General features: G+C 47.7%; 1 protein-coding gene across 1 annotated transcript in view; it reads right to left on the reverse strand.

Annotated features, from left to right (window-relative positions):
* The window catches only part of citb (citron rho-interacting serine/threonine kinase b), a gene marked incomplete at both ends in the record, with an annotated part of 50,443 nt that overhangs the window by 13,162 nt on the left and 14,420 nt on the right, over positions 1-22,861 (reverse strand). The window contains 13 exon segments of the mRNA XM_084468511.1: positions 910-1,065; positions 2,756-2,779; positions 2,923-3,093; positions 5,338-5,560; positions 6,175-6,297; positions 8,926-9,066; positions 9,723-9,827; positions 9,985-10,120; positions 10,660-10,853; positions 14,862-14,999; positions 15,001-15,063; positions 17,243-17,296; positions 18,925-19,122. Of these exon segments, the coding sequence (XP_084324637.1) occupies positions 910-1,065; positions 2,756-2,779; positions 2,923-3,093; positions 5,338-5,560; positions 6,175-6,297; positions 8,926-9,066; positions 9,723-9,827; positions 9,985-10,120; positions 10,660-10,853; positions 14,862-14,999; positions 15,001-15,063; positions 17,243-17,296; positions 18,925-19,122 (1,726 nt within the window).

Here is a 22,861-nt window from a genome sequence, read left to right on the forward strand (position 1 = left end):
ATGAAGAAGCATTATGCTAACACTGATCTGCGCAGACTTCGGACGTCACGACTCTCCCAAGTGTGTAGTTCAAAACGTGACGCAGCTTTTACTTCTTCGCCACCTACAGAGTTTGTTATGTACGATCGTTCAAAAACCCCACGTTATTTCCCGTAGACATTTGACCGAGGGAACCGTGTAGGCGTAACTTATTCTCCAGAGGTCTATTATAGCATTTGAGTCTGATAAGCCATTACAAGCCCTTTGAAAGTCTGCCATTTCCTGTGCCTTCCAGTGACATCACAAGCGGGAGTGTCCACCTAGACACTCCCACTTGTGATGTCACTAAAGCGCAGTAAAAGCATTTTCAAATGTCTTGTAATGGCTAGTCACACTCACATCTGTTGGTATAATAGGGGCCCTCTAAGAAATGGATTTGTATGTCAGTAGGATGAAGCTGGGGTCACATCATGTGTTTACAAGGCTTCATTCATTAATTTTAGAAAGAATGAAAAGAAAATGTCAAACATTTTGATTTGGCTTCTGTACAAAAGGGCATGGATTATGCCATTTATAAATACCATTAGCCCGATAGCATAATAGGTAAGTTATGCTAAAAACATCAAATAGATGACTTAGGCAGATAATGATTATGAAATCTGTAAAAAGCACTCTGATTGGCTTAGGTTATAGCCAATGAAGCCCAGTGAATCAGCAGCTTTAGGAGGGTATAGTTAGGTTAGATATCACAATTTGGCCAAATATGACTTAGCCAATTATGCTATGAGGCTAACGACATGTGGTGGATATGGAGTCTCACACACACACAGGCACATACACAAACACAAACACAAACACACACACAGTCACACACACACATACACATACAGACAATGTGTGATCTCCACCAATCAAGAGGACAAAGCTCACCCAGGCAGGTGGCGGCCTGGCGCCCAAAGTGCACGGTGTCCAGGCACACGGTGCACTTGGCCGCCCGCATGTTGAGGCCCACGGTGAAGTGGTGGGGCGCGGCGTGGTGGCCCCGCTCGCGGTCCCGCTGGCTGTCCTTCATGCGACGGCTGTACTCTGAATAGATGCAGGGTAGGGTTGGTGGAGGGGGGGTTGGTGGAGGGGGGTCAGAGGTCAGGGGTCAGGGGTCAGGGAGGAACCGGTGAGAGGTGATCTGGATGCGCTCCGGTAACGGGGTCAGAAACGGGTAAATCTCGAAGAATGTCATTCCGGGGAATCATCGATGAACGAATGGAGGATCAGTTATGATTCAGGCTCATAAAAAGGAGGATCGATTCAGATGATCACGAAGAGGCAAAAGCAAAAACATGTCGTCGTAAATAAAGAAACAAAGAATGTAGCTGGTGTGGCACATAAAAGGTATTATCCAGTCAAAGGCACTCAAGCTATGAGTGCCTGGGTGAAGGAACATTATGAAATATTAATAATGTTAGTACTAGATGCTAATAATTTGTACACTCTTTCCGAAAAAAAGAATAGCTCATGCTTCTGCACATACCGATTTGAAAATGGGATGAGTGTCATTTTAGCTAGCAGGAACATTTCAGACTGTACAGTAGCAAAGCAACTCTGTGAAGGACAATTCCCACCAGATCCGTCTCAGAAGCGTCACGGCAGTAACGTTGCCGCAGACAATAAGAACCATTCTAGTCAATATAGGCTATTCCACTGGATACGGTCACGGCACGGCACAGAACCGTCCCCAAACCGGCACTTTGTTAACCATACTTGCCTCTTCTAGTTTTGAAGGTTGCCGTGTCTCAGAACACTTCTACAGCCAATCAGTTTGCACTTGCTCATGAATATTCATGAGGTCACATCAACCCCTATGCAATTCCCTGTTAGGGAATTGCATAGTACATATAATATTACAGGGTAATATTATACAGCCTATCTATGGTATCAGTAGCTAATCAGTGGCACCTTGCTAATGATTGAATACTTCCAACAATTATGATGTCGAATTTGCTACAGACTCACAGACAGCATTTTAATCATCGAAAATGATGAGATGATTAGAGAAGAAATTAAAGTCTGTGTCGATGCCTCGTCTACTCTCTAATAACTAGTCTAGTGTCGTGAGCAGATTGCGAGCGGGCTGGCGTCTTTCTGAGGTCTACAGTGTGACGTCGCTGAGCCATATCTCAGCCGGAACGTGTCCGGACCGCTTCTAGTGTGGATTGTAGTACGGAACACAGCCGCTTCGCTGCCGTACCGCTTCTGAGACGGATCTGGTGTAACCTTGAGAGTCCTATCTGTCCACCTTGAGATGACTTCCAGACCCTGAAACTTTTCAACCTCAAATCTACTTTTCAAATGTAAACCACCTAAGCTGAAGAGTTTCGACTGGATGCTACGTTTTAAGGCGCGTGACTCATGCAACCAACCGGTCGGTATAAAGAGTAGTTAGACTTTGTCACGTACACACAGATGTTAGTGTGTGATGGGAGGGGTTGAAAGTGTGCGGTGTTTGCTGAGGTTGGTTGAGTAAGCGTTCAGAGTAAACCGGTATTAAACAAAACAAAGCCCCCGCTTCAGATTTCTGAAGTCTGCACTGAACACAAGGCGCTGTGCGGGACAACAGCCGTCTCTGGGCGCTGTGTCTGCTGTTGCATTTGAGTGCAGAGCTTTCAAAATCCGGCCTTTCCTTTTTTTCAAAAAAACGGCTACGGATGGGGTGCATAAGAGAGGATAGGTGGGACGAATAGCGGACCAATGCACCAACAGGTTCGGACTTACGACTTACTTTCAAAAGTGACCTTCCTTCTTTCTGAAAGTCGCGCGAAAGAGAGAGAGGCGAGAAGTGAGTGAGAGACAGAGATCGTGAGAGTCTTACAGCAGACCCTCCGCGGCTGCGTGGTGCATTTTCCCCCTCCCCACCCCCGCCCCCCCCCACCCTGTCACGTCCCTCACCCTCAGGCGTGGCGGTCTCCTTGCGGCGTGAGGAGCTGGCGGGGACCATGCTGCTGGGGCCGGCCTGGTGCTCGGGGGACTTGACCATGGAGGACATCCCCCCCATGTGGCGGGAGGAGGAGGAGGGCGGGGCCGCCGGGCCGCCGTGCTCCAGGGCCTTGTACTGCAGCGCTGCGGAGACAGGGGGGGGGGGGGGGGGGGGGCGGGGTCTGATTGGTCGACGGGCCTTGAGCTGCTCAGGGGACCGTCGTCGTGTCGGGGGCGTTAATGACACGCCCTGACATGTCTGTGTTATACACGCTCATTCACCGTCTTGTTGTTGTGGTTGTGAGGGAAACACGTACTTCTTTGCTGTGACCTCGACGATAAGGTCGCTGAATGTTGTTTTTTTTGGCTTCTTACTTTGTTCATGCTACAAATAATATAACTATTGTGTTTTGTGGCCGTTTTTTCACTTGGATTTGCCTTTCCACGACAAGCAGGCTGCTTGAATGTCTGTCTTTCACGGATTACGCGCTTGTCTTGACACAACACACACACACACACACACACACACACACACATTGTATCCTATTAGTTTCATATCATAGCCTACGGTCAAATCTGATGGATTCGTTCAAGAGACATTTCATGCGTTGTGGAGGACCTAGCTTCCCCCAAGACACTCCACAGGGAAAAAGGACATTAGACCCAAGAACAACAGCCTTTTCCTCACAGACACACGCCGAGGTAGGTTATTGATAATCACTGTTACCCGCTGCACCTGCTGCCTGATTGGCCACGGTGAGCCCCTGCTCACCATCCCCACCAGTCTGCCAGCTACAAAGGCAGGCTGGGCCTTCCCCCTCGGGCAACGATGGCGGCTCCATGAGGGTAAGCAGCCAGAAGAGGAACCCAAGCTCAAAGAAACACTTTGAAGAGAGACGCTGTGAAAAAGAGACTTGTTGTTTGTGCCGCCTACCGTGTCTCACCCCCTGTCTCACCCCCCTCTTCCCCATGTCATCTACCCAGTAATGATGGGCCATTCATGAACCGACCTTTCTTTTTGAAAGAATCTTTTGTGGAATCCGGTACGTACGATTGGTGTCTGCGAGTGGATCGTTCGTTTTGTAGATTGGTTCTTGGATTTGCCCATGGGTATTACTTGCATTATCCGGTGCAAACGATCCACATCTGTGAGTGGTTTCTTCGTCTCGTTCTTTCATTCTTCGATTTGCGCGTTTGCAAATGAAAGATCTGACTCAAAGATCTGTTCATTTGAATGAACAAGATCCAAAAGGTCTGACTCCAAAAAATGATCTCAACTTCACATCACTTGTACCCGGCATCCACCCTAACCCTAACCCTAGCCCTCCACCCCCCCACCCTAACCCTAGCCCTCACAAGTAAACCTACCCCAGTCTGGGAAGACCTTTAGTTGGATTTTTACCCTCCCCTTTGCCCTTGGCATATTGAACAAAACCCCTGTTACTTGTTAACCCCCCACCTGTCTGTTGTTGTCTGAAGTAGACCTCGGTTCAGTCAAACGGCCTCCATGTCTGGGTGGTTTCCAACGGACGGCGACCATCACAATGATCCACCATGAAGAACGTTGTTTGACCTTCAATGTTCCCCCTATTCTACTTCCTAATCCCAATAGCTCATTGAAAGCCCCCCTTCATTTCAGATTAGTCTTTCTTACACATTAGACAATGTTTCACACATATTTCGCAGAGTGCCACACGTCCTTTATATTGTGACAAAAGGGGTTGAATGTCGAGATCCGCGATCTAACAGTGTGAAACATTAGCTTCTATCTCTACCTTCATGACCCTTTAGGCTTACATAGTTACAGGAATTTACCAATAACAAAGAATCAATACGGCAATTCACCATGACGTCACACTATGTTCTTCCGGGTGGCAAAAGCCGATGCATTCTCCGTTGGCACCACTAGTAAACAAACCCTTCCACGATCGAGAAAACAGAGTAAATGGCTTGAATTAATGATTTTCTTCTTGCAGGGTGCTACGGGACGTCTCATTAATATATATATATATATAATATATTATATTATATTAATATAGTTTTCGTCATCGTTTCAACTTCAGATCAACAACAATGTTTTGTTGACTGTGTGACAGTCTTTATTGTTATTTATTTATTATTATTTATTATTATTATTTGTGTTTACAGCCGGCTGGATGGCTTCTGGTCAGTGGTAGCCGCTCGTTCTGCCACCCGGAAGTGTCGTTACGGCTATTGTTCACTAACATTCTGAAATGCCGTATAAAGAATTGGCTGAGAACTCTCCAGCCCTTCTCTTCATGCGTGGTGACGCGTCTCAGACACGAGAACGCACGCGCTTGTTGTGTTTTCATCGGCCTACGATCCCACAGCTCCTCGCTCCGCACGCCGGCCGGCCGGTGGCCTCACCTTCCTCTCTGAGCGAGCGCAGCTCCGCCCTCATCTTCTGCATGGCGTCCTCCAGGTCTGAGGAGCGTGAGCGCTCCTTCTCCAGGGCCACCTTGATGTCGCTGTACTGGAGGGGCACCGGCTGGGCGGGGGGCCCGCTGGGCGCCGGGCCCCCCCCCTGGGACTGGGACTGGGCGGCCATGGCAGCCAGGAGGTCCTCACGACGACGACCGCCAAACAGACCCTGAGACACACGCGCACGCGCACACACACACACACACACGTACACACGCACACACACACGCATACACAACCATACACATAGACACGCGTACACAAACACACACATACACACACATGCACACAAGCATACACACAAACACACGCACACACAAACACACGCATACACATGCATACACATACACACGCATACACACACACACACACACAACCATACACATACACACGCATACACACACACACACAACCATACACATACACACGCATACACAAACACACACGTGCACACACAAGCATACGCACACACACACACACAAACATGTGCACACTTAATGCACTCAACAAAATGTATATGAAATATACAATTTGCCTCCACTTTCATTACAATTCTTTGGAGACTTGTAACATTGTTGTAACATGTAACCATCTAGAAACACCATCAAAAACAATGAAACCACAAGCTATTCATCTATTTATCTAGAGAGATGTGGAAAAACATGCATTATCAAGCATACCCTGACCAACACAGTGCCTATAGCAGACGAATCATCAGAAACTACAGGTTTCCTGTTTGACCTTTAACCTTTAACCTTTAACCTCCAGTCCCTCCATGCTGACCTTCTTCTTCTTGGAGCCCCCGTGGTCGACGCGGGACTGCAGGAAGTCGATGAGCTTGGTCTGCTGAGTGATGGTGCCCTCCATCTTCACCTTCTCATGGGAGAACACAGCCTGCAGGTGGATCTGAGGGAACATCAGTGAATGGCAGTGAAGACCGTCTCCCCACGAACCCTCACCGCACACACACTCACGCACTCACACACAACACACTGATGCTCAGAGATAAAGGAGAGAGAGAGAGAGACGGAAAACACAAAAAGGGACACTGTTTGTGTGTGTGTGTGTGTGTGTGTGAATGTACAGTATAGTTTTTGTGTGGTTTGTGTGTGTGTGTGTGTGTGTTGATGTTGTTAAATTGCCACAAATACCCCATAAAATGTCAACCCTTTAAGCTTTAAAGGGTTGACATTCTATGTGGTACCTTTAAAGTCGAAGGGTATAATAGGTTATTTATGCATCTAGGGGTGGCTCATTCAAAACATAACAAAAGACCACCATGCTGGTGAAAATCAATCAAGTTAAGTTAGGTTAATGCATTAAAGTTAATGCATTAAAGTTGTATTGACGTAATGTTCACTCGCTAACTTGCAATTAGATGAGTCAACTACACTGTAGATAATGTTTTGTGTGGTGGTTTACAGCTGTAGATAATGTTATGTGTGGTGGTTTACAGCTGTAGATAATGTTAGGTGGTTTAATTGACAGCTGTAGATAATGTTATGTGGGGTAGTTTACAGCTATGGATAATGTTATGTGGCGTAGTTTACAAATATGCATGTTATGTTGGCTAGTTTACTGCTGTAGATAATGTTTTGTGTGGTGGTTTACAGCTGTAGATAATGTTATGTGGGGTAGTTTACAGCTGTAGATACTGTTATGTGGCATAGTTTACAAATGTGCGTTATGTTGGCTAGTTTACAGCTGTAGATAATGCTATGTGGGATAGTTTACAGTTTTACATTTTTCAAAGTACCAGTCACTAAACATTAGCCTGTTTGAAATGCAATTAAACCCTAGATGGCTCACGTTTCAAAATGTTCCAAATGGATTACAATCTATGTTTAGAAGTACCTATATATCACTAGCTCTACAACAGTAAAGAGCAGGTAAAGAACTGCCTGCTCTGGTGTGGGTCTACTGCACACAGACTGTATATAATAAAGGTTAAACTGACCTAACATAGACTGTTTATAATAAAGGTTAAACTGACCTAACATAGGCTGTATAATACAGCTCCAACTGTCTTAACATAGACTGTATATAATACAGGTTAAACTGACTTAACATATACTGTACATAATACAGGTTAAACTGACTTGTTGTTGGTACATTGGTGGAAACTTTCACAGACAACTTTTTCACAGAACAAGAAGTGACTTCAAAATGAACCCATGCTCGTTGAGATTCATACGGTGCAATTGATTAGTCTTTCGGTATTCCTGGCATCCCACATACTGACCCGTGACCTCTGGATTGATTCTAATAATGAGTTTTGCCACTTCTCTGCGTGTAAAAGCAAACAACAATCCTCCCTCCCACGCGTGATGGTGTTTGACTCAGAGTGGAGGAGGGGCTCACAGATAGACAGCTGTAAGTGTGTTGGTGAGAGAGACGGAGCCAATCAATGTGATGCGTGCAGCTCTACCATGATTTTTACGATTTTACCTATTTTTAGGAATATAGTCAACGAAACACCGTTGATCGTTTCTATACAGTATGTGTGTGAAACACACACAGGTATGGATGTCCCTTTTAAGGTATTGATGTCTCTTTTTAAAGTCTTTAATCCAATCGGTCCTCACCTTTTCATTTATTGCCTGGTATGGCAGCATCAGTGTGAAGGACTGAAACCACATGAGTCACATTGTGAAGGTGGCTGGGAGGTTAGAGATAGGAACGCCACAGACTCCTCTGACGTATATCTTCGAGGAACAGGTCGTCCGTAAAGCCAACTCGATTTGAGACTGTAAAAGCCACCCCCTTCACCAACGTGTTGAGGTTCTCCCCTCAGGCCGGAGATACAGAGTCCCTTTTTGCAGATGCAATAGAACCAAAAACAAATTTTTACCTAGGTCAATATCCTTGCTAAATTTGCACAATACTGAATCCCAGACTTGACTGTTGTGTGTTGCCTGTGTGTATTGGTCATTGTTGATGTTTTAATGTATTTCTTGTATGCTTTTATCTGGTGACCTGTCTGCAAACCAAGTTTCTCTTTGGGATAATAAACCTACTACTACTACTACTACACTGCATGATTTAACAGGTGTCATGAGCCACCTGTTAAATCAGTGCCAGTGGGTCATAGTACGCTAGATGGCTCTGGGAATATACCAGTACATCAAGTCTCTACTGGGTTATGGTTTCTGCGTGTTACCCCTGTTACCCCTGTGTGTGTGTGTGTGTGTGTGTGTGTGCGTGCGTGCGTGCGTGTGTGCGTGCGTGCGTGCGTGCGTGTGTGTGTGTGCTTGCGTGCGTGCGTGCGTGTGTGCGTGTGCGTGTGCGCGTGCGTGTGTGTGTGTGTGTGTGTGCGTGCGTGCGTGCGTGCGTGCGTGCGTGCGTGCGTGCGTGCGTGCGTGCGTGTGTGCGTGCGTGCGTGCGTGCGTGCGTGCGTGCGTGCGTGCGAGCGTGCGAGTGTGCGTGTGCGCGTGTGCGTGCGTGCGTGCGTGCGTGCGTGCGTGCGTGCGTGCGTGCGTGCGTGCGTGCGTGCGTGCGTGCGTGCGTGCGTGCGTGCGTGCGTGTGTGCGGTACCTGGATGTTCTCCAGCTGGTACTCCAGGTCGGTCCTCTCGGTCTTCAGCAGGTCTGTCTGCTCCAGGGCCTCCTGCAGCCCCTGGGTCAGCCTGAAGATGTGCGTCTTCTGGGCGTCGATCTGCTGCTGCAGCTTGGCTTGCTGCGGGGCCACAGCCCAGCACATCTCTCTTTTACACATTATGGCACTACGGAATACTTTGCCTACAGCTTTGAAAATCTCTGAATCAAACGGAATACATTACAAGCAGATTTTATGGAACAAGGTGGATACTTAGTGATGAATTGGATCGTTTTTTACAGCAGTTTTGTTTCTTATTTATTTGTGTTTTACGTGATATCTTCTTCCCCCTCCTAATTACTGCATGCATTATTTTTTTGTCTGTATTTGATTCTGAGTCAGATTCTTGTCTATTTGTTTCTTGTGTGTCACACCAAGGACCATGCTGGAAATAAGTATTTTACTTTTGCACGTCATCCTTTGGATTACTGTTAGCGTCTTGGTCCAGAACTAAATCAAATCAAAAAAAAAAAAAAAAAAGAAAACACACAAACAAAACGGGACACATCGCTGGCATTTACCCTCGCTACCCCAGCACACGGTCACTACTGCACCTACTGTACTACTGTACCACTGCTGCAAACATGATGTTTTTAAAAGATTCATTCCAAAAACAACATGTTATATAACTGGGGTTACATAACATTACTTTTATCTCTTATAGTTGAGGTCATGACCTAGTGTCTGCTGTTCGCATTGTGCTAATACAGCGAGCGGGAGATGGAGGGATGAATCACCTCGTCCACCAGCCTCTGCTTCACGTCCCGCTCGCTCTCCAGCTTCTGCTGCAGACTGCGAGCGTTCATCTCCAGCATGGCGTGCTTCTTCTCCAGGTCGTTCAGCTTAAATACAGCCCAGGGAGGGAGGGGAAGAGATGGGAGGGGGAGAGGGAGGGGAGGACGGGGGAGAGAAAGGAAGAAAGTGGATTTAGGTTAGACAGAGCAGGGGGTGACAGATGTGCGGCTGAATGGGAGGCTCTGGGTGCTTCATGTGGCTCACCGTGTCGGCTAAGCTATCTGCTTTGAGGTTCTGGTCCTTGAGGGCCTGCTGCAGGGCCAGGGTCTCCTCGTTGTGCTCCTTGACCGCCTGCTCCACCGCCTGCCTGGACTCAGTGCAGCGCTGGTCCGCCCGCAGCCTGCAGCCCAGACACACACCATGCACGCTAGGATCTGTGTGTGTGTGTGTGTGTGTGTGTGTGTGTGTGTGTCTGTGTGTGTGTGTGTGTGTATGTCTGTCTGAGTATCGTGTGTGTGTGTGTGTGTGTGTGTGTGTGTGTGTGTGTGTGTATGTCTGTCTGAGTGTCGTGTGTGTGTGTGTGTGTGTATGTCTGTCTGAGTGTCGTGTGTGTGTGTGTGTGTGTGTGTGTGTGTGTGTGTGTGTGTGTGTGTGTGTGTATGTCTGTCTGAGTGTCATGTGTGTGTGTGTGTGTGTGTGTGTGTGTATGTCTGTCTGAGTGTCGTGTGTGTGTGTGTGTGTGTGTGTGTGTGTGTGTGTGTATGTCTGTCTGTCTGAGTGTCGTGTGTGTGTGTGTGTGCGTGTGTGTGTATGTCTGTCTGAGTGTCGTGTGTGTGTGTGTGTGTGTGTGTATGTCTGTCTGTCTGTCTGAGTGTCGTGTGTGTGTGTATGTGTGCGTGTGTGTGTGTGCGTGTGTGTGTGTGTGTGCGCGCGTGTCACCTGTTCTGCTTCTCTGTGTCCAGCAGCCTCTGCAGGTCCCTGCTCCTCCTCTCCGCCTGGCTCTTCTCCTCCTCCAGCCGGGCCCTCCAGCCCTCCCACTGCCGCTCCTTCTCCATCAGCTCGTCGTTCAGGGTCTCCAGCTCCACCACCTGCTCCTCCATCATGGTGCACGTGGTCTTCAGGGTCTCCACATTCTGGCCCACGCACGCACACACACACACACACACACATACACACACAGACACACACACAGACACACACAGACAGACAAACAGACACACAGACACACACACACACACACACACACACACACACACACACACAGACACATACACAGACACACACAGACACACAGACACACACACACAGAAACACGCAGACACACACACACAGACACACAGACACACACACACACACACACACACACATACAGACACACAGACACACACACACACACACACAGACACACACACACACACACAGACACACAGACACACACACACACACACACAGACACACAGACAGACACACACACACACACACACACACAGAAACATGCACAGACACACAGACACACACACACATACAGACACACAGACACACAGACACACACAGAAACACGCACAGACACACACACACACAGACACACACACACACAGACACACACACACACACACACACACACACACACACACGACACTCAGACAGACAGACATACACACACACACACACACACACACACACACACACACACAGACACACACACACACACATACAGACACACAGACACACACACACACACACACAGACAGACACACAGACACACACACACACACACACACAGACACACAGACACACAGACACACACACACACACACACACACAGACACACAGACACACACACACACACACACACAGAAACATGCACAGACACACACACACACACACACACACACACACACACACACAGAAACATGCACAGACACACGCACAGACACACAGAGACACACACAGACACACAGACAGACAGACAGACAGACCCACAAAAACAAACATAGACACACACCCACACACAAACACATATGCACACACATATAGATTAATACAAAGAGAAGAACAACTATTTAAGAACTACTCTTATTCCGGAAACCGCGGAGTGGCAGCGGCTCAGGAGGTAGAGCGGGGTGGCAGTAACCGGAAGGTTGCTAGTTCGACCCCTAACCCTAAGTGCTCCGGACGAGCTGGCGGTTGCCTTGCATGGTGGACTCCGCCGTCGGTGTGTGAATGTGTGTATGAATGGGTGAATGCTAGGCAGTATTGTAATGCGCGGTATAAATGCAGTCCATTTACCATCCGCAACTGGTAGCTCACAAACATGGTGGCCTTGCAGACACAGATCATCATGTTGATAATTATGAAACAGGATGAAATGTTGGACTCAACCCTTGCAGGTAAATGAACTCCAGGCCTCTTTGAAGTACCCTTCATAAGAAAATAACACGTGCTTTGCATACTACTTTTCATAATTTAATTTAGTTATTTGACTTTTATCCGAAAGCCACCCACTGTGAATTCAGACACGTGTGATCTTCCATCTTCCTCATGGATGCCTACATGAAGGGATACATCGGGGATCAAACCCAGTACCTTTTGCCCGTCACTATCCTGCCCTGACGATCGTAAACACAGGTGATCATGTGCTTCTGTGTGAAGTGAAACTCAAAAAACTGAAAACAGTTTATCCCGTAAGCAAGTCCTTCTCCAGCTTGGCCGTGGAACCAGTTCCACATCATGTCGATCCACGAGGGAGCCTTCTTTGTCTTTCACGTCGGTACGCTTTTGGGCCTGACTACACTGCTAAACGATCACAGCGGACCCACGTAGAGCCCGTTTCTGGCACTGCGTTTGAAATCCAGCGGCGTTGCTCTACGGTCCACAGTTCAGACTCGACCCCTGGGAGGGATGGAGATGACACATCACACCCACGCACCCTGTCAGCTCCCGCCCACGGCCCTCCCCTCCCTACCCCCGGCCTCCCCGTCTAAGACTTCCATCGCCGGGTTACGCAACCGGCAGGACGGAGAGACGCGCTGAGTGTGCGAGATGGGGAGTGAGGCAGAGATAGAGGGAGATAGACGGAGACGCCACTGCTCAACACCCACACACGTACCTTCATCCCACCTGGGCAGCAGACACATCACACAGCCTCTCACCCTCTGCTGTTTCTCTGCCTCTGACTGCTCAGAGCTCAGAGCAGATTAACCAGTGGAATATTCCAAGATGATCCTGCTGCCTAATGTATGCTCAACACTGTCAGTGCCCCAGCTCTGTCTTCTGTGTTATTCTGTGTCCGTGTGTGTGTGTCCGTGTGTGTGTGTGTGTGTGTGTGTGTGTGTGTGTGTGTGTGTGTGTGTGTGTGTGTGTGTGTGTGTGTGTGTGTGTGTGTGTGTGTTTGTGTGCACGTGTGTGTGTGTTCTTGTGCATGTGTGTGTGTGTGTTTGAGCACATGTGGCGGTAGAGGGGGAGATGGAGGGAGGAGCAGTTTATACTTAAATCAAAATAAATATAATATTTGATTTGTAATAGCTGGATATGATATGCTAAATCTATTAAAACCTACCGGAATTAAACGCGATGCAGTTTAATTTGTTTACATTAAGGTCGGGTCACCATAGAACAAAAGGATGCTATGGCTTTAATATATAAGTGCATCATGTCTGCAGTGTCCGTATTTGCATCAGATCTAGTTCTTCGGTCTTAACTGAAATATCCCAAATGTCTCTAATTCTATTTATTAAAATATAATTACATAATAATAACCAAGAGGTAGTTTGACAGCTGTGAAATGCCCATGTCAAAGCCATTATCAACACCATGTTAATATTCTTAACTATTAAAGAACAAGTTCCTTGTTTTACTAATAAAAATAAATTTGTATTTTGGTCTTGTAGTGCACTGTGGGCTATTCTAACTGACCCATTGTGTCACTCTTACTTACCTAAAAAACAATGGTAATGCTTTTGTGACACAAAAAATAAAATAAAACAATAACTTTTTCTAATTATACAATTTCATGTCATTTGTTTGGAAAAGTTGCGCGGGGGAGGTGGACAGAACGGCCAGCTGCCACCTGGAAGGGTTGGCTCCCCCATCCTCACGGTGGACATGTATGCCTTGATGAGGACAATGCCTGGTGTCCACCTACTCCTAAAGTCTTCAAGACTTACTGTATTCATTACTTAGCCTGAATTACTTTCAGTGGCAATCTCAAAGATCTCCGTTTTCAATCTCTTCTTGGCACCTGGCGAAAACAAACTGTACGCCGCTACACACAAGTCACGCTCAAGTGACATTAGCTCTGCCCTGGCCTGGGTCCCTGGGTGAAGTAGCAGCGCTTATTGATGGAAAACGCGCCACTCACTGCCCCGCTTGGGATTTGAATGCATGGCGGGAAAGTCGCCAACGACAACCAGTTCATAACTCTTTTAATTCTGCAAATGTTATGCAAGGGCTTTCATTGTTCTACAGGCTCAACCTGCATCGTGTTGCCTGATTTGGTGGTAAATAACGGCTATACTGACACTTATTCAAATGAAAACCTGAACGTTTTCCAGATTCCCACTTTAATAACTTAAATGACGTTAATACGGCAATTCACCATGACGTCACACTATGTTCTTCCGGGTGGCAAAAGCCGATGCATTCTCCGTTGGCACCACTAGTAAACAAACCCTTCCACGATCGAGAAAACAGAGTAAATGGCTTGAATTAATGATTTTCTTCTTGCGGGGTGCTACGGGACGTCTCATTAATATATATATATATATATATTATATATTATATTAATATAGTTTTCGTCATCGTTTCAACTTCAGATCAACAACAATGTTTTGTTGACTGTGTGACATAGTCTTTATTGTTATTTATTTATTTATTATTTATTATTATTATTTGTGTTTACAGCCGGCTGGATGGCTTCAGGTCAGTGGTAGCCGCTCGTTCTGCCACCCGGAAGTGTCGTTACGGCTAATGTTTACTAACATTCTGAAATGCCGTATAGTATGTAATAGAAGTTGAACCAGTTTTTTTTTTTTTTTTTTTTTTTTACTGTTTTACTGGAATTTCCCGTCTAAAGAAAACACCACAAAGAATGAGCAGATACAGATCGCCATGGAAACGGAGCGTGCTGCTGCTGTCCCCACCAGTTTCTGGTTGTTGAGGTGCATCTCGCGGTCGGCCACCTCGCGCCGCAGCCGGTCCACGTCCTCCCCCAGCTGCAGCCGCTCCTCCCCCTCCTCCGTGGCCTCGTCCAGCTGCTTGGACAGGTAGAAGTTCTGCCGGTCGGTTCAGCTCCGCGTTCTCCTGGGTCAGCGTGGTCAGCTGGTCCTCCAGGTCTGTGATCACCTGGAGAGAGAGAGAGAGAGAGAGAGAGGTCAGCTGGTCCTCCAGGTCTGTGATCACCTGGAGAGAGAGAGAGAGAGAGAGAGAGAGAGAGAGAGATCAGCTGGTCCTCCAGGTCTGTGATCACCTGGAGAGAGAGAGAGAGAGAGAGAGAGAGGTCAGCTGGTCCTCCAGGTCTGTGATCACCTGGAGAGAGAGAGAGAGAGAGAGAGAGAGAGAGAGAGAGAGAGAGAGAGAGGTGAGTGTGGTCAGCTGGTCCAGGTCTGTGATCACCTGGAGAGAGAGAGAGAGAGAGAGAGAGAGAGAGAGAGAGAGAGAGAGAGGTCAGCTGGTCCTCCAGGTCTGTGATCACCTGGACAGGAGGGGGGGGGGGGGGAGGGGGGAGAGAGAGAGAGAGAGAGGTCAGCTGGTCCTCCAGGTCTGTGATCACCTGGACAGGAGAGGGGGGGGGGGGAGAGGGGGGGGAGAGAGAGAGAGAGAGAGAGAGAGAGAGGAGAGAGAGAGAGAGAGAGAGCGAGGGAGATAGAGAGAAGGAAAGGGAACGAGAGAGAGAGGGAGAGAGAGAGAGAGGAGAGAGGGAGAGAGAAGGAGAGAGGGAGAGAGAGAGAGAGAGAGAGGGAGAGAGAGGGAGGGAGAGAGGGAGATAGACAGATAGGGAGCAACGATAAATTATAGTGCAAGGCTGATTAAAGTGGCTGTCAAGGGTGCTCCTGATTCCTGATTCACCGGCCTTCATGGCAATCACTGGAGCAGTTTGAGGGTGTTGATGAGATGTCTCCCCTCTTAATACGCCATGATGGGTCTGAGAGGAACTGGCGAGCAGAAGGAAACGTTTAGAGAGGGAGGTGAGGGGGCGTCACACCAGGGGTCTGGAGGAGCTGTCGTCCTCCCATTGTCTCACACTGTATGGCCCACTAAGGTTCTTCACATCCACCTGAGACTTCAAGGGTGGGCAAGAAGCAGAGAACAAAAGCTGATGTCTCTTTTCATCGTTTAACTATTGTTGGCTTCCATCAAAATGGAAGCAAGCCCTTTGTTAAATATACCAAAAGCCTCAGTGTGGACTCAGAACTGAATATACAGTATGATTTGTTTCATTTGTATGTGTATAGTTAAAGCTACTGCTCTGACCCACTTTCCCACCTCCTATAGTCCCAGAACGACTCTATCCAGTATAGGAGAAGGCATGCAGATGAAACACCCCCACATTGATAAAAGACCCCAATGGCTTTTAAAAACTTGGGTTCACTCTTTTGCCCTTCTACTTTTCCAGTGTGTGTCTGATCAGTAGCCAGAACCTGCTTTGGAGGAAGTTATCTAAACAGGCTGTGAGTGGGTGGATCTCGTATGTAGGGCAGAAGGAGAGAGTCAGAGAGAGAGAGAGAGAGAGAGAGTATTATGTATTAACCACAGTGGACTCATGGCTATGCCAAACTGTATGCTGTTAGAGGCGCTTTAAAACCTTATTTCCCCACAGCTTTCCTGGTTTCATTACAGTTGTAGCTTGCGGTATCGCTTTGATAACACTTGACATAGGGGTACATTAATGAACCACAGATTAAGATTAGTTAATGCAGTTTTAAGCATTTGTATATGGCATTGGCATAGGGGTTATGGTTAACCTTATTAAATATTGTATAAATTAATACTTAGTGTATACTTTAGTGACTTACATGACAACCATTATTATACATTGACAAGCATTATTAAACATAACACAATGAGTAAATTATTACTACATTAGTTAACTGTTAATTAAGTGTTTGTTAATGCTGTTAACAAACAGCATTGACTGTTGTTACTACATTCACTTATGCTAATTAATGGCTAGTTAATGTACACACATTTTAAAGTGTTACACCCTTGATATAATACATTTTCTCAAATAAGTGAATGTACTTTCAAGGTAATTAAAAATGTGATTGGCGTACAAAAAATAAATAATAACAATGGACTTGCGGTCCATCATATATATATGTATATATATATATATATATATATATATATATATATATATATATATATACACATATATATATATATTTATTCATACAGTATATCTGATGGACCTCATCACGTTATTTTAATTTTAATTTTTCTTGTATTGTATTATTTCTTTTTTTCAACAGAGTAGCTATACGATGATCAGATATGTGTAATAGCAGAGAATGCAGAGTCGTACCGCGCAGCTGTCTCTCAAGGCATCAAACTTGCGCTGGATCTCGTCCCGGTGAGCCTGCGGAGATAACGAGAGAGGAAGAGAGAGGTCGACATCAGCTACTGTACACACAGCAAAACACCTCAGCATGAGCTGTCACAACACACACGTTCACTGCTGCCACTGATATGCAGTTTCAATCCATTACTTTTACTGAGTGATAGCTTGGTGTCATTCAAATGTCTTATATGTATATATATATGGAGACATCTCATATGTTTCCAACATCCAAGGACATGACGTTTGATGAGGAGCACTGTGGTAGCAGACTTTTGTACCAGGCCCATTGTCCGATACAGACATCGAAAGTGCTTCTATTTGACTGGTCCAAATCCTCCGTGCTCCGGCAATACAACACTGTTATAAACAGTCCTTCAATTTTAATAAATCTGCTAAGTTAGTGCACCAAGTAGATGGTTATGTATCAAACAACCAATGCGCAAGAACTCGGTCGCTCTCTTAAGGCACAGACACACCAACCAGATTATGGGCTGTCGGCGTCAGTCTGGCGAGATCGGTGACACAGGTCTGTTTGGTGTGTTCTGTGCAATCGGCCATCGTCAAAGCCATCTGTTTTCCGCCGATTCCACATGTCGAATCGGCCATGACCAAATCGTTCAGTCGAACCAATTTGATTGGTGGAGTGCTAGCCCTTGACTAGCGAATCAGTGAACGAGAAGAAGGCCGGAAGTGACAACGGTAAACAAACAGTGAAGGTGAAGACGATGGCAACACACTCTCTCAACGCATCGCATCGACACCTAGTGAATTTTTATTGGATTCTATTGAATTTTGGAATTTTTTCTCTGCTCACAACAATGACTGACCACAGAGTGCTGTGTTTTGTTCTAGAGAGATGTTCCGTCATTTCCATCAGTTTTGTTGTTTTTGGGCCACAAAACAGTTTAGCGCCGCCTGCTGATATGGAGACGTCTCGTCTCGCGCAAGCGCAGAACGTACGCTCAAGTCGGTAGTCGGTCAGGTGTGTTTTTCACACTTTTTTTTGACCGCGTCGGGCCGACTGCCTTTTCCGGCGACGATCGGCAGTCGGATTGGAGCGTCACAGGCTTCAGGCCTTTCACACATGACCTCCGGATCATCTCCGGAGAACCGGGTCCGGAGATTATCCGGAGTCGCCCTTTCACATCTGCCACCCACGGCCGGAGACGAGCCACATCAGACGTGTCCACACATGCTGGAGATACTCCAGATACCGTAGGCGAGGGCCGTCGCAGTGTTTTGTTTACACAACACAACGAAGTTCGCAGGTGAGGCTTCGAAACTAATTGATGCTGACTCTTTCTGCAGTGGTGTCAATACTGCGTTCATTGAGACGCATTCGCAACATCAAGTGGAAAGCAGACCGCAAAAAATACAGGCCAGAAGAGAGAAGTACGAAGCAGCTCCACTCCCTGCTCCCGGTTTCACACCACGATCGCGTGATGGAAACGTCATCCACACGTCAGGAACACGCCCACTCGCTCGGGGTGGAAAACCCCGGCTCTCTGATTCTCCACACTCTACACTAGGGGCTTACCCGGGTTGACTCCGGGAGGGGCTGATTCAGACATTTGCGTTCACACACACACCCAGCTGGACTGACACAGTCGTGAGCATGTCGTGAGAGAGGGCGGTCGGTCTCTCACCCGCAGCACGGTGATCTCCTCCTCGGCCTCGGCGGTGGTCTCCTCCAGCTCCGTCTTGGCCTGGTTGAGCTGGCTCTCCAGGGCGCGTCGGGCCGTCTGCACCCCGCTGAGCTGGGACTCGCGCTCCTGCAGTGACAGGGTCAGCTCAGACACCTGCTGCTTGATCTCCAGCTTCTGCTCCTCGTGCTCCAGGCCCATCTGGTGGTGGAGAGAGAGAGGGGGAGGGGGGGGGGGGGGGGGAGAGAGAGAGAGAGAGAGAGAGAGAGAGAGAGAGAGAGAGAGAGAGAGAGAGAGAGAGAGAGAGAGAGAGATTATTTAAAAATTTGAATTTTAAATCAATAATCAATCATTTTGAATTTGTTTTTCAAAATTATTTTAATTACTTATTTTCAAATTTTTGCTTTAGGCCCCCCGGGCCTAAAATAGGTGAAAAGCATTGATATTATCCACAAGCTTGCTTGTAATATACATCCTCTTCCTTTAAGCAATTTGCCACCAGTCCTTTCAGGACCTGAACTGGATCTACTTGATCCTTTTACTGAGTTTAAATCCTTTAAACTTTTCTAGTCCATTTAGCTGGTCCTGAAATGTACTTCATCATTGTGTGGACCATGGGCCATGCACAATCTTCCCCCATCTTCCCCTTCAACAAGTGGCTTGTACCTGGACAGCCAGCAGCCTTTCAACCGAGAGTCCGGAGCAAATCAACGTTTCCATCTCGCCTACATCCTCCACCGTTCAAAGTGAGTACGGTTTTCAGCCAACATTCTTTGTGGTTCCGACAGACCTGCCACAGTGGACACTTTTCAGCAGCAGTCCTGCTGTTTTCACTCCAACAGTGTCCGCAGTCAGACACCAGCGTCTGTGCTGCTTTGAGTCTAAATGCCGTTACTCTGGAGGGAATGTCTATGAGGCCCATTCAACCCTCCCCAACGAGGCACACTGTTTAAACACTTACCTGCCCTGTAGAGATCTGTATAAAACACCACTGTATTAATCCTTATCTCCACTTTATCTGTTTAATACTGCAGTTAAATAGCTTCCTCGAAAATACAGCTTCATCTACATTGAAAAAAGAGAGAGATTGGAGCATGGCCGACGCCGCAGAGTCACCAGTGGCTTCTGACGAAGGGGACGCCAGCGGGGATGACGGTGAGCTCATCAAAGATGATAACCTGCTTTGGCGGTGTCCTTGCCCGTCCCCCTCTTCAGCCTAGTGGCTGCAGTTTGGCTTCCTGGGATCACCTCTACAACCCCATGTACCAGTCAGTGTACCACTTACAGGCTGTAGGCTTTAAGGAGGAGGCGGATTAGCCTGCGACGCTTGTAGCAGGGTCCACACTGCTGTGTTTTCTCCGCTTGCAGACCGCCCATCCTCTCCCTTTCCAGGGAGGAGCCCCTTGGATGTGAAATGGTGTGACAGCGGTAGGGGCCCGGGGAATGCGAGCCCGGGGGAATGCATTCCAAGACAGGACTGCTCAACTATCTGATCTGCCTCTCTCAGGGCACATGTGGTCGAGAGCTACGCGTTTGACCAAGGGGGCAGGACCAAAGACTGTTGAGACGTTCCATTCAGTTCCAGCATCGCCCCCCCACCCTTCACGGGGCTGATGGAGAGCTGAGGGACTCCTGCTGGAGCTCTAGTGGTGGAGGTGGCTCGTCTCTTGGAGAAGGATCACTTGCCGTCACCACTTCATTGTTCCCAAAAAGTCAGAGGGGATGAGATCCATTCTGGATCCGTGCATTTTCCAAAAATCTGTTGCAATGAGGAAATTGAGAATGCTCACTATCAGGGCACTGCTCTAGTGGGTTAGAGCGGGACTTTGGTTCACATCCTTGAATCTCAGGGATACTCTCGTTCATCTGCTTCACCTTCACGAGTGGGGTTTACGAATGCCATTGCCCGTCATTCGGATACCCTCTGGCCTCCCACATCTTCTCAAAGTGTGTGAAGGCAGGGCTGGTTACCGCTCAGATGTCAAGGAATCAGAAGAAGAAGAAGAAGAAGAAGAAGAGGAGACAACGTAGCGGTGATAAGTCACCTGTCCCACTTCCCCATCAATCGGGTAAAAAGCTCAGGGCTTCCTCGCTGTGTTGCGTGTTATAGCAACGCTGCCAATGGCCGTGCTCTCTCCATACAGCGTTTATCTCGCTGGCTTTGTGAGTGTGTTCTTCAGCCCACACTGCACAACTGGGTGTTAGAACTCGTTCTACAAGGGGGTGTGACCGCTTCTACGGCTTTACTCCAAAACGCTCGTCGGTGGAAAACATTAGCCTGGCGGCCTCATGGTCCCACCCCTGGGACTTTGTCATCTTTTACGTGCTGGTCTTGACCAGGGGCTCATTCGGCCACTCTGTGTTGGAGCCGGGCTCAGCTCAGGAGGCATCAGCTCCCAACTCCCTCACACGGCGTAGGAATAAGGCTTGTCACTGAGCTGTTAGGATTCATAACGTGGTTCCTCGCTTCCGCCTAGCCCCCATCCGTCTCACAGTGGTGCCCCGGCGCTCCGCTGGGATTAGGAGCGGCCCAGGTGTTAATTTGCTGAGGTTAAGGGTCGTTACCGGGTCATGCATATCCTGTCCATAGCTACTTGTGATGCATGCTGTTTCAGTCTGTTATGGATTTTGGTCCAGGAAAGGCCGCCGAGACAGGATCGCTTTTAACTCACTTTATTTGGTTAAGGTTATTGGTCTATTGTCTATCGTCTATGAAACAAAAGGAGAGGGATCGTATATAACACGCGTGGAGCGTCTCTAAGCTTAACATCCAATCGATACGCCGCCCAAGAGATTCTGACCTAAAATGGCGGAGTCCGAGTTAAATAAGAAGGTAGAGGTGGGCGTGTTCTGTGGCTTTAAAAGCCCGCCCCCTTTCATCTAAGTATGATGATGTATGATGCCTGGTTGTGCAGCAGTCTTAAGGCTTATGTTATGTTTACTCAGTATTGTGGCTATGGGAGAATATTATGGCTGAAATATGTTACAAGTCGTTCCTGTCTCTTGTATGCTTTGCGTTCAATGGGCAGGTGCCGTGGGAGATGTGGGCGGGGCCCACATTGATCGATACCAGTGACGGACTGGACGGTCTGGCGTTTGGGCAGATGGCAGAAGGGCCGTTTGGCCGCTCGTGGGCCGTTTGGGCCGGTCAACCACGCAGTGGCATGCTCGTCGGGATCGCGCTACCCCCCCCCCCCGTCAACAATCCTGTCCTCGCGCAACCATCCCCCCCCCCCCCCCCGTCAACAATCCCGTCCGCGACCTGTTATAATGTGCAAATGCCAGGGCCGTTTTTTGATCCCAGTCCGTCACTGATATCGATACACTATTTAATCTTCCTCGTGTGTGCACAGCACAGTCCCGTAAGGCGACGCCAAGACGGCTCCAGTCATAGAGATGGTAGAGTTATTGTGGCACATTGCATTTATTATGGCCTGCAGCAATGTGGGCACTAGTGGGAGTTGGGAGAGATTTATTAACACCATTCCTCTTGGATTAAAGGCACTTTATTGCAGCTGATCTGCTCCCCGACAGCCAGCAGCACCTGCTCTCCTGCCTCAGTGGGACGAGGGGCGACCGAGTCCCACGAAGGGTCGATGGCGGCAGCGGCCAGGGGACGCCATTTTCACCTAACGCGTCTTCTTTTCCCACAAACCGATCACCAAGCAATCGTCTTTTAAAAAGACGTACCTGATCATGCAGAGAAATAATAATAATTGCATACCTCAATGAGAAAATAAAAGTCTGAAAATCAAACCAAATATTCTGCCAAACACTCAACACTTCCCAAACACTCGCTGAACAACCAGAGAGAGGGGGAGAGAGAGAGAGAGAGAGGGAGAGAGAAGGTGTAGACCAGGTAGATACTTTATACAGAGTAATGTGTCTAATTGTATATCCTTTTCTAGCTCTGTTCAAACAAAACCAGCCAGATAAAGAG

This window comes from Micromesistius poutassou, assembly GCF_964030765.1.
Source record: "Micromesistius poutassou genome assembly, chromosome: 5".
Taxonomy (NCBI): domain Eukaryota; kingdom Metazoa; phylum Chordata; class Actinopteri; order Gadiformes; family Gadidae; genus Micromesistius; species Micromesistius poutassou.